Below are 11,925 nucleotides of genomic sequence, written 5' to 3'. Positions count from 1 at the left end.
ACAACAATAGGTAGAATAACTAGAGCACTGAAGTGTTGGTGTACTAAAAAAGTTGGTTGTACTTGTACTGCTGTCTAAAGATAAAGATATCTTCGTATATCTAATCAGAGAAATTTGTATAAAACCTGTCGAAACAACAAGATAATTTCATCTCCGATGACTTAAGTGTTGGTGTACTAAAAAAGTTGGTTGTACTTGTACTGCTGTCTAAAGATAAAGATATCTTCGTATATCTAATCAGAGAAATTTGTCTAAATCCTGTCGAAACAACAAGATAATTTCATCTCCGATGACTCACTATAGTTTTCGAATTATTTGACCATGTTTCAGAAACCCCTGCTTCCATCACCCAAACCGAAAGCCTCATGGAAACAACTCCACCAATGACAACCGCCGGTTTACCCGACATCACAACGTCCACCAATCAGGGAACAGAACCGTCTGGACAGCTAACAACAATGACCACGGAACCGTCGATAAAAACCACACAGCCAATGGTGGAACCCACGACAGTACCTTCGATAGAGACTTCGATGAACTTGGTGAATGTGGAAACAACGACAAACGCAGAAGAGCCCTTGGTAACTACTGTCAGTGAAGGAACTACCAATCCACCAACTATGCCTCCCAATGAACAAACTAGTTCTGTAGAAGCCGTGACCAGCGGTGATATGGGAACGACACTATCCAATAAGATAGGAACCAGTGGAACCACAAGTGTGAATAGTGAAGGAACCACAACCCCTGCTAATGTAGATGTAACAACTGTTACAAATACGAACATCGTGGAAACAACTGTAGCAAATGTGAATAGTGCAGACATAACAACTGGTGGTAGTGTTGAAACGACACCAGCAACTCAATAAGATAGGAACCAGTGGAACCACAAGTGTGAATAGTGAAGGAACCACAACCCCTGCTAATGTAGATGTAACAACTGTTACAAATGCGAACATCGTGGAAACAACTGTAGCAAATGTGAATAGTGCAGACATAACAACTGGTGGTAGTGTAGAAACGACACCAGCAACCAACATAGACACAACTCCTGCTGTGAATGGAGAAGCAATCACAACAACAGTTACCACTAATGTTCCTGTTGAAACACCACAGAATACTGGAACAACTGGAACCATACCTGAAACAACAGTGATGGATATGATCAATAACAATGTAGATACTTTAGGTGATCTAGCACAAGTAACAACAGAGTCTCCAATGACAACTGTCAGCAACGCAGAACAAGTGACAAACATTGTGGAAACACAAACGACGCCTGCTAATAAGAATGATAAATTAAGCACCATAGTTGAAGTCACAGCAATACCACCATCTACAGTGACGCCACAAGACATGGAAGATGGACTAACGGAAGGTCCTAATGAAAGCAACACGACCCCTAGTAATCCAAATGATGTGACTACACTTGTAGATAATGGAACCATACCTGAAACAACAGTGATGGATATGATCAATAACAATGTAGATACTGTAAGTGATCTAGCACAAGTAACAACAGAGTCTCCAATGACAACTGTCAGCAACGCAGAACAAGTGACCAACATTGTGGAAACACAAACGACGACTGCTAATAAGAATGATAAATTAAGCACCATAGTTGAAGTCACAGCAATACCACCATCTACAGTGATGCCACAAGACATGGAAGATGGACTAACGGAAGGTCCTAATGAAAGCAACACGACCCCTAGTAATCCAAATGATGTGAGTACACTTGTAGATACAGAAAATCCAGCCACAACAGTCAGTCCTACTGAAAGTGAAACACCAGCCAATGCTATTGTATTCAATACAACCCCGGTTAATAAGAACGACAAGCTCAGCACCATTGTAGAAGTAACAGTACCTCCTCCTTCCACGATAAGTCCAGATACAAACGAAAGTCCAGCTGATAAACCCGAAACTACCACGGAAAATATCGACACTACAGCGCCAACAACGATATCTCCTGAAACAACTACTGAACAATTACCACCTCCTTCCACGATAAGTCCAGATACAAACGAAAGTCCAACTGATAAACCCGAAACTACCACGGAAAATATCGACACTACAGCCCCAACAACCGTGTCTCCTGAAGTAACAACTGAACAAGCAACCACTATTGTAGAAGAAACAACTAAACCTCCCAGCTCCGTTACAGAAAGTCAAAATCTAGATACTACCACTATACCTAATGCAGCAGAAACACCAACTCCACTTAACACTGAAAGTCCAATGGGTGAACCGAATAACTCTCCCCAACCACCTGTAGAAACACTAGAACCTGCATCCTCTATGAATACACTCGTACAACTCAATGATAAGCTCATTGACAACAATACAAACGAAAGTCCAACTGATAAACCCGAAACTACCACGGAAAATATCGACACTACAGCGCCAACAACGATATCTCCTGAAACAACAACTAAACAAGCAACCACTATTGTAGAAGAAACAACTAAACCTCCGAGCTCCGTTACAGAAAGTCCAAATCAAGATACTACCACTATACCTAATGTAGCAGAAACACCAACTCCACTTAACACTGAAAGTCCAATGGGTGAACCGAATAACTCTCCCCAACCACCTGTAGAAACACTAGAACCTGCATCCTCTATGAATACACTCGTACAACTCAATGATAAGCTCATTGACCGAATAACTCTCCCCAACCACCTGTAGAAACACTAGAACCTGCATCCTCTATGAATACACTCGTACAACTCAATGATAAGCTCATTAACAAAAACAACAATAACATCAACAACAAAAAGTAGAAACACTAGAACCTGCATCCTCTATGAATACACTCGTACAACTCAATGATAAGCTCATTGACAACAACAACAATAACAAAAACAACAAAAACACCAACAACAACAACATTGACAAAACCAAACCCAGTGATCCAATAGTCAGCAATATGGTAGAAGACAGCTTGGCGGACTTAATACCTCATAAAGAACAACATGGAGCGTATATTGACAAAGCCAAACCAAACAAGGCTTCCCTGGTGCTTAACTATGACTATTTGAATCCGGAGAACTTTCAGGACTATGTCAACATTGTGGAGAAGAATGCCAATGTCAATGACACGGAGCCTGACTTTATGGATGGTCTTATACAGGTAATTTGTAGAACCTTGTATAAACTCTTTTTAATAAATCTTGATATAGTCGTTCAAAGTTACAAAAAGATAATTTAATGGACTAATAATAATTGGATGACGAAGACGAGCTTTTTTTACTAAATATAACAAATTAAACTATGGCCAATTTCCACTGAACTATTTTAATAAATCTTGATATAGTCGTTCAAAGTTACAAAAAGATAATTTAATGGACTAATAATAATTGGATGACGAAGACGAGCTTTTTTTTTTACTAAATATAACAAATTAAACTATGGCCAATTTCCACTGAACTATTTCTTTAGTACTATTATCTGCGACGTTCCTTTTCAAAGTAGAAAGTCAATAATCCTTTTATTATAAATTTGTTTTCTGTTCTAGGAAGATACGAGAAGAAACAAGTCACGGATGCATCACTTCATTAAAAACAATCAAGTCAGATACACGTATGAATCGTATCTGAATGATTACAGACAGAAGTTGGATGTGCGGAATGCTCGCTCCATAGCTCCTTGTAAGTGAAGAAATGTTTCTATTGCCAGGACCATGTCTACCACATTTTATCTATTGCTCAGATCTACTAACGTTACCTTTTTGCAGGACTTGTATGCTTTGTATCTGTAGGTTACACTCTGTACCATTTTTAATGACATTAATGTCAATGATAAATAGAAGTGTTTTCTCTTCTTCAAGAACGGTCTGAAGATGATCTTTTTACAAATTATTGGGAGGATTTTTCGAGAACTCGAGGTTACACTCTGTACCATTTTTAATGACATTAATGTCAATGATAAATAGAAGTGTTTTCTCTTCTTCAAGAACGGTCTGAAGATGGTCTTTTTACAAATTATTGGGAGGATTTTTCGAGAACTCGAGTATCGAGATACCTATTAAGGTACTGACTTTTTTTTTAGATTACATAACAACATATCCCCATTTGATCCAAAAGGGGTCTTATTAGGATTTCTTAAGCCGTTCTTGTACAAAATCTTCATTCTAATATTATTATCGAACAGGGCGAAACCTTTATTTAAAATACCACAAAACCTTTCTTTTTTCCAGACGAGACGCCGCTTCTGCACAAAATCAAGTCGTGGATCAAGTACAAATCGGGCTTTGCTCATTTGGATCCGCTGCCCGTCTCCCCCATCACCCCTTCCTTCGCCCCTCTTCCTTATGTCCCCGCCTACCCCACCTTTGCCGCCAAATCGGCCGAGTATCACCCGGCAGGAGGGTTCGGACCCGGGGAAAATTATCAGGGTGGCTATCAAACGACGGGCGGGGGCTATAGCTCCGCGGGAAGCTATCAGAGTTCGTCGGGAGGTTATCGACCTTCAGGTTAGTGTGAAATAAATATCAATTTTGATATTGATGTTGAAGATAGATTTCAAATCAAATTAAATGATGAATTATTTGTAAAGCAGAGCCTTTTCGCAACTTTTGTGGTTATCATAGCATTAGCATTACTAAGTGCCTTCTTTGAAATCCATTCCCTTTATTCACTAATCTTTTTAAACTGCTAATGCTACCACTGGTCGCTACTCGATTAAAGTAGCTACTTAATTGTCCTGATGAGGCTGAGTGCACCCCGACCTTCAAGGACAGGTCGAAAAATTTCGACCCCGCCGGGAATCGAACTCGAGATCTCCGGAGTGCAAGCCTGGTGTCATACCAACTCCTTCTTGGAGGCTGACTTCCTCCATTTTCTCAAATTGTTCTGTTTCAAAATTCTGTGAACCACGAAGATTGCTGAATAACCAAGCTACTCGCGCGGGAAGCTATCAGAGTTCGTCGGGAGGTTATCGACCTTCAGGTTAGTGTGAAATAAATATCAATTTTGATATTGATGTTGAAGATGGATTTCAAATCAAATTAAATGATGAATTATTTGTAAAGCAGAGCCTTTTCGCAACTTTTGTGGATATCATAGCATTAGCATTACTTAAGTGCCTTCTTTGAAATCCATTCCCTTTATTCACTAATCTTTTTAAACTGCTAATGCTACCACTGGTCGCTACTCGGTTAAAGTAGCTAAGTGCCTTCTTTGAAATCCATTCCCTTTATTCACTAATCTTTTTAAACTGCTAATGCTACCACTGGTCGCTACTCGATTAAAGTAGCTTCTTAATTGTCCTGATGAGGCTGAGTGCACCCCGACCTTCAAGGACAGGTCGAAAAAATTTCGACCCCGCCGGGAATCGAACCCGAGATCTCCGGAGTGCAAGCCTGGTGTCATACCAACTCCTCCTTGGAGGCTGATTTCCTCCATTTTCTCGAATTGTTCTGTTTCCAAATTCTGTGAACCCCGAAGATTGCTGAATAACCAAGCTACATTCTTCTTCAGGTGGGAGCTACTCCACGTCCTCTGCGGGTTCCTACTCTTCTTCTGCGGGATCTTACCAGTCCTCCGGTGGTTATCCGTCCTATTCACCCGCAGTGACACCGTCCTACGAGCCCCCGCAATCCGCGTACGGCACTAAACTACCGGACCATCTAGACTGGTTTCTGACGCATGGGGTACCGCGTGTCGTTCCCCCGCTAAAACCTTCCCGCTCTTTTATGTTGTTTTTCCTGAAAAACGGTGACATTTCTTCAGGACAAAGTACTTCGACAACAACTACCCCTGTATATTTGGGAAACCAAACCCTCACGCCCTCACCCAAGACCCCTTATTCGGGCACATTTAGCGCTTTTTCTGAAACTCAGAAATAAACACTTGATTCCCAAGTGCATTCACTCGCTATTTCGCTAAAGATTCATATCAGGAATATCCTGAACATGAAAGATAGCTTGGTTCAGTCACTTCTAAACATTCGTAGAGATCAGCGGCCCGTGTCGACTACTAGGTCTTCATATTTCAAATACCGACTCCTTGCTTCTTGAAAGAAAAACATCGCGTGTTTTTTTTTATTTTTTTTAGTTCCTTTTATCTGTTTATTTTGTACTTACGCTGGTCTTACTGGATATTTAGCATTTTATGTGAAGAAGTCCCTTCAGTGTAAGTTTCCTCCTCCTCCTGCTTTTTTTAGCCCATCCTTCCTTTATTATTACTATAGTAATAAAAAAAGGTATAAGGGACGGGCTATTGTATTCGCTTCGGTGTCGTCTTTCGGTCTGCAGCTTTTCTCAGTGTGCGGACTCTCTAGAGGTGATGCAAGTGAATTTTGGAGAAACTGAGGAGGGTGAAATAATCCAGTGAGGGTGCTTATAGGTTCCATCAAGGCCCGGGGATAGCAGCTTAACTCCATACACAAAATTCCAATCCTAGGCTTAGTTGTAGGGGCAAACAGCCCTAAAGAATGGGTTAGACTTCTACGATGAACAGATAACCCGTGACGGAGTCCACACTGGCGAGTAAATTGCTTAAATATGGAATGGGATCATAGGTATGGCGCACCGCTTGCTGGAGGGACGTTTTATCGTCTCGAAATCGAAGAGAGGAAGATGGGAGAAGAGGATTCTTCGAGAAAGAACCTTATCTGTTCAGGATGAAGTTCGCCCAGGGCGGGAATCGAACCCGCGACCTAGCCCTTACAAAGCAGACTTTCTACCTTCCAAGCTAACTAGGCTATGAATTGGATTATCTCACGTTTTCGATAGACTTATATGTGTATTACAATGCTATTACAATCCTCACCTCTACAACTGGTTAGAAGTGTTACCTAATTCTTCTGTTTCTGTTCAATGTCCCTTTGTTTTGTTTTTATATGTATGTATATCCTTTGAAATATAAAATCTCCATACGATAAATAAATAATTACAATCCTCGTACATAAATGAGTAGGTATAATAAATGTGTTGGAGGAAGAAAACGACCGTATTTTTCTCATCTTCAAATAGTTACACTCGTATTTCAATTCAATTTTATTGCTTCTCTAGATCTCTGTATGAGGTTTTTCACACTTTACTGCTTCACATCCATGACGGCTGAAGGTCTATGTGTTATCTTAACGATAGGTAATGTAATGAAATTCATGAGGAAAAAATACTTCCGTATGAGGAAATAACTTCCGTGGAATTTTAGACTTGAAGAAGATTTTTCTTGAGTTACAATGCAAATGGCATTTGTAAAAGAGTGTTGACTTTAGATTTCTTTTCCCCGAGCAATCATTGGTAGTACTCGATTAATGGCTATTCAATTGCACTCACGAGGCTGGGTGCACCCCGGATTCCAAGCACGGAGCCGAAAAAAACTTCGACCACACCAGGAATTGCACCCCGGACCTCGGGTATGCAAGCCTAGATGCCTACTGAGCCATGGAGGTTGGTAGGTGCCCATAGGTATTCTATTCTACTCCCCTCTACGTTTCTTTTCAATATAGGTATAACCATTTATTTATTTGTGTGCTCAGTGCTCGCTCCCATACTCCCGATATGATTCTATTCTATCCCGGTTCGACTGTAACTATTTCATCCAGGTTTGACTGTATTATCGTTCCAGGAACCCGGAAACAGCCCCGATTATTTCCCAATACCTGGGCGAAGTCAAACTAAGCCTCCCCATGCGACATTCCCCTGCTACAAGCGTGCTCAATTTAGGACTATTGCACTACTTTTACATGGTTAATCGCTTTTATCTTGGAAATTTTCATGGTGTTTTTACGCTGAACAGATTGGTATCCTCTTAATGGGAGAAATATCAACTCACAGCTTTTCTGAGTGTGCGGAGTTGCGGACTCTCGACTCTCTAGAGGTGATGCAAGTGAATTTTGGAGAAACTGAGGAGGGTGAAATAATCCAGTGAGGGTGCTTATAGGTTCCATCAAGGCCCGGGGATAGCAGCTTAACTCCATACACAAAATTCCAATCCTAGGCTTAGTTGTAGGGGCAAACAGCCCTAAAGAATGGGTTAGACTTCTACGATGAACAGATAACCCGTGACGGAGTCCACACTGGCGAGTAAATTGCTTAAATATGGAATGGGATCATAGGTATGGCGCACCGCTTTAAGGCTTGCTGGAGGGACGTTTTATCGTCTCGAAATCGAAGAGAGGAAGATGGGAGAAGAGGCTTCTTCGAAACAGAACCTTATTTTTTTTCTTATTCTCTTTCTGTCTTGCGTTACTAGGGGTTTAGAGTTAATGAGCAAAAATTTCTCTTACACGATTATGTGGAAGATTTGAGTCAAATTTCATCAAAATCGGACGAACCGTTCGAAAGCCATCATAGAACAAAGATTCAAACTAAATGCAAAATTATTCACTTAAAATTCCCTTCGTTCTTTGCAAAAAAAAAAAAAAAAAATCATATATTAATAAAAATCCTGACAATATCGGGATACGAATCGAGTGTTTTGTTTCAAAGTTCTGACTGTGAACCTGAATATTCTTCATTTCAGGTCGGTCCTGGGGCGATTCACAAGTGCACGAACAGTAACACTTTGGTGTGGATTTTTTTTCGAGCGATTTTCTTTGAGAGTGTTAATGCATCCGAGTTTTTACCACAGTGATTTTTCCCGTTTTCAACAATTTCACAAGTTTTTGAGTGAGCAACACACCGATTTTTGAAAACGTCTATTTTTTTACGAAATTTTCGTGATATTTTTTGTCACATTTTATATATTTATTTCAACAAGCGACTTCGGAAGTTACCTATCGGGCGCACAGTAGCTTATTAATAGCTTATCGACATAGCTTACAATTATCCACAGCCTGTTTGACTAAATATGTTCCATCTCACATGTTTCGTGATATGTAAAATAAAATACGAAGTGCGTGCCCAAACATCCACACAAGAGAGTACCTACGGGTTCAATTCCAGCCAAGGCATGGAATTTTATCCTCAACCTTGTTTGGGACAAGATAACGTCTGCCCGCATTAAAACACAAGATGTAATGAAATAAAGCGACACAAATGCCAATCGATCATGTAGGCAGTATAAAATTAACAATTTTTTAATCAAAAGAAAGATTTTGGACTTAATAATAATGCGGACATAGGACCGATAGTGATCGCTCATTTTTCACCCTCGTAGTTCAAACCCTAACAGTCAGCATATTATCTAAAACGAAAAGTCTTCAAGACCTCAAGTTTTCCAATATCAACATGGTGATGACTACTAAAATGCGATCCCTCTACAGCGTCTTCCTCTGCTGTCTTCTCATTCAAGGTAAGTAATGTGGAAATTTCTTCTTGTAAAAGTACTAATAACTCGACCTCCTAAGAGCCCTTATTCTTACCGTTTTTATTATTAGTACATAGTATCCAATAATAATAAAAACGGTAAGAATAATGTTAATACATAGGATGTCTAATATAAACCTAACAAATAATCTCCTAAGAGCCCATTCCCACTTGTTCGATCGTGTCGTCTGTAGTGGGAACACTCTCGTTTAAATTACATTGCCTACAAGGACATTTTGTGTCGTTCGGAAAAAAAAATCATGTCGTGTGTAGTGGGAACACTCTCATTTAAATTACATTACCTACAGGACATTCGGGGGAAAAATCGGATGAAACTCTCGACAAGTGGGAATGGGCTCTAACGCTGCCAGGGGCCGCAGTTTTTTTTTCTTCGGAATTTGAACTCAAAATCTCTGGTGTACAAAACTAGTAGATACCTACCCTCTCAAGCTCGCAGGTTTTATGTTAACGTCACTGTAGAACTGCTAAATTTTAGCTATCCGCCTTCTCACATTACTCTCACCCAATCGGACTTCGCACAAGAAGTGTGATTCCAATCCCCATTAAAATAATCGACATGCGACAATTAAAAATATAGGTACCACACAAAAAGATCATTTTTTCCACGCCAAGTCATTAACACTTGTTGCACAAGTCAAATACTACGGTCGTTACATCAATTAGACTTACTTAAAGTAGAACTTACTTAGAGTAAGTCTAATTGACCATAAGTACATTGTACTAAAATCGCATTATCTTTTAAATTGCATGTGAAAATCAATGCTAAAGTCATCAGGAATTGCCACATGTGACCTCTTCTCTTCTCGCACAATTAACAATGCTATTTAATTAGATGTTATATCTTATCAGATAATGAATGGTTCGCCTAAAACCTAAACTACATATGTACGTATTCTTGTTTTGCCTCTTCATGTTCTCAACTGTCTGACTTGTGCATTACGGTTCTAATGTGAGACGGGCCTTAGCGCACATCCAATCGGTTAGACCTGAAATTTCGCCCAAACTTTACTCGTTTTCATCTGTAATTTGCGCAAATTTTACGTACACACGCTGTTGAAAGACCAGGTTTGGAAGACCATCTGGCAAAGGGCTGTCGAAAGACCAGGGTTGGAAGACCATCTATCGAAGGGCTGTCAAAAGACCAGGATTGGAAGACCATCTGTCCAAATACTGTCAGAAAACCAGGGTTGGAAGACCATCTGTCGAAAGATCAGGGTTGGTAGACCATCTGTCGAAGGGCTTTCGGAAAACCAGGAACTCTAAACTAAAGCCTGGAAACCGAGTTTTTTTTTTTTTTTTTTTTTAAGTGGTACCTTACTGAATCTACTGCACAATCTCTTCAGTTGTGTCCACACCCTGTCGACCGAATCGATGGTCGATTTACGTCCACTGAAACCGTACGCTACCTCGACAACATAGATTCACCTAGTCGATCGACCATGTGTGGACACAGCTTTCCACCCAACTACTATGAAATATGGACATTTTGATTGTACATGAAAACTACTATGATTGTCTTCGTATGTTTTACCTCCTGATGGCCTTTGTTTTACAGATTCTAGCTGAGAGCAGGCCTGGTCGAAACATAGCATTCTCTCCGTACGGTCTAGCGTCAGTGTCCATGCTGCTGTATGAAGGTGCAAGTGGTACCTCTGCCCTACAACTGAGTCAGGCCCTGCAGCTACCTTACGATGCTGTGTATGCACGGGTGGGATTTCGAGACCTGTACCGACATTTGAGGGTAAGTACTTTTCCACACAGCCGAGAAAAATTGCCACTTTTGTCACTGGCAAGCTATCGACGGTCGTCGATCCACATCGAAGCATCGAACTGCCGAAGAGCTCTCGAAAAACTAGGACCAAGTTGGGAGTATAACATGTCGTGTGTACCTAGCTTGGTGTTGAAATCCTCTCCTCATACTAGGTTCTTCGATGTAACGACAGACTAATGTGTGACCATGTGACATATGAGCGGTGACCATGTCACGCCAATGGTGACACGCTTGATCGTGTGTGACAATGCGTGACATCATAGAGAAAGAATCGGGTAACAGGTTGACTTGTTGAAAGGTGGATTCGTATACTGACAAGGTATTATCGTACAGAAAGCGAAGAGAGGAGGAAGACAGAATATGAGAAAGTCAGCCGTTCAGAGAATGAACCTTATCTGTTCAGGATAAAATCCGCCCCGGGTGGGAATCGAACCCGCGACCTAGCGCTTACAAGGCCTAGGCTACCGAAAATCGCTTGCTCTATGGAAAGACATTAGCTAGGGCATTGTTTAGAACTTGGAGAATTTGGGTCAGTGCTCGATAAAATCCGCCCGGTTTGTTAATCGAACCCGCGACCCTACAAGCTAAGAAGGCTGGTAATGATTCTCTTTATTCAAATCTTTCTTTCTCCTAGCCTTTTTCTATGTATAGACGGGGTCGGCGTTTTTTGTCAACCTCTCAATCAGCCCTACTTAACTAGGGTGATTGCTTTGGGCTGACATATGGTTTTGGCTACGAATTTTACAAGTGGATGCCCTTCACACTCAGCCTTTGGTATTTATTTAACAAGGGAAATTCAGGCTGGTACCTATACTCCCTGTTTCAAGTCCCCTAGCCAGACTAAGCTGGTCTACTCCCTGTTTAACGTCCTCCA

General features: G+C 40.8%; 2 protein-coding genes across 2 annotated transcripts in view; both read left to right on the top strand.

Moving 5' to 3' along the window:
* The first annotated feature begins 163 nt into the window (after positions 1 to 163).
* On the top strand, positions 164 to 2,688 carry LOC103509958 (mucin-2-like). Its single transcript, XM_026824132.1, has 3 exons — positions 164 to 695; positions 868 to 1,990; positions 2,117 to 2,688. Exons 1-3 carry the CDS (start codon positions 366 to 368, stop codon positions 2,686 to 2,688), a joined length of 2,025 nt encoding a protein of 674 aa, XP_026679933.1. The 5' UTR covers positions 164 to 365.
* Positions 2,689 to 2,795: 107 nt separating this feature from the next.
* Positions 2,796 to 11,925, top strand: part of LOC103509957 — a 17,014-nt gene continuing 7,884 nt past the window's right edge. Inside the window, exons 1-5 of the mRNA XM_008474591.2 lie at positions 2,796 to 3,133; positions 3,518 to 3,650; positions 4,199 to 4,474; positions 5,481 to 5,824; positions 10,836 to 11,021. Of these exons, the coding sequence (XP_008472813.1) occupies positions 2,807 to 3,133; positions 3,518 to 3,650; positions 4,199 to 4,474; positions 5,481 to 5,824; positions 10,836 to 11,021 (1,266 nt within the window). The 5' untranslated portion in view covers positions 2,796 to 2,806. The remainder of the gene's footprint in view (positions 3,134 to 3,517; positions 3,651 to 4,198; positions 4,475 to 5,480; positions 5,825 to 10,835; positions 11,022 to 11,925) is intronic.

Source organism: Diaphorina citri, unplaced genomic scaffold, assembly GCF_000475195.1.
Source record: "Diaphorina citri unplaced genomic scaffold, Diaci psyllid genome assembly version 1.1 scaffold546, whole genome shotgun sequence".
Classification (NCBI taxonomy): Eukaryota; Metazoa; Arthropoda; class Insecta; order Hemiptera; family Psyllidae; genus Diaphorina; species Diaphorina citri.
Note: the sequence above shows the minus strand (reverse complement) of the source record. Positions and strands in the feature narration are given on the sequence as shown.

Excerpts from the sequence above, each read along its gene's own strand:
- LOC103509958 (XM_026824132.1), top strand. The coding sequence starts at position 366 with ATGGAAACAACTCCACCAATGACAACCGCCGGTTTACCCGACATCACA. Across the intron at positions 696-867 it reads GAACGACACTATCCAATAAG|ATAGGAACCAGTGGAACCAC; the intron begins ATAGGAACCAGT and ends CAACTCAATAAG. Across the intron at positions 1,991-2,116 it reads TGAAACAACTACTGAACAAT|CAACCACTATTGTAGAAGAA; the intron begins TACCACCTCCTT and ends CAACTGAACAAG.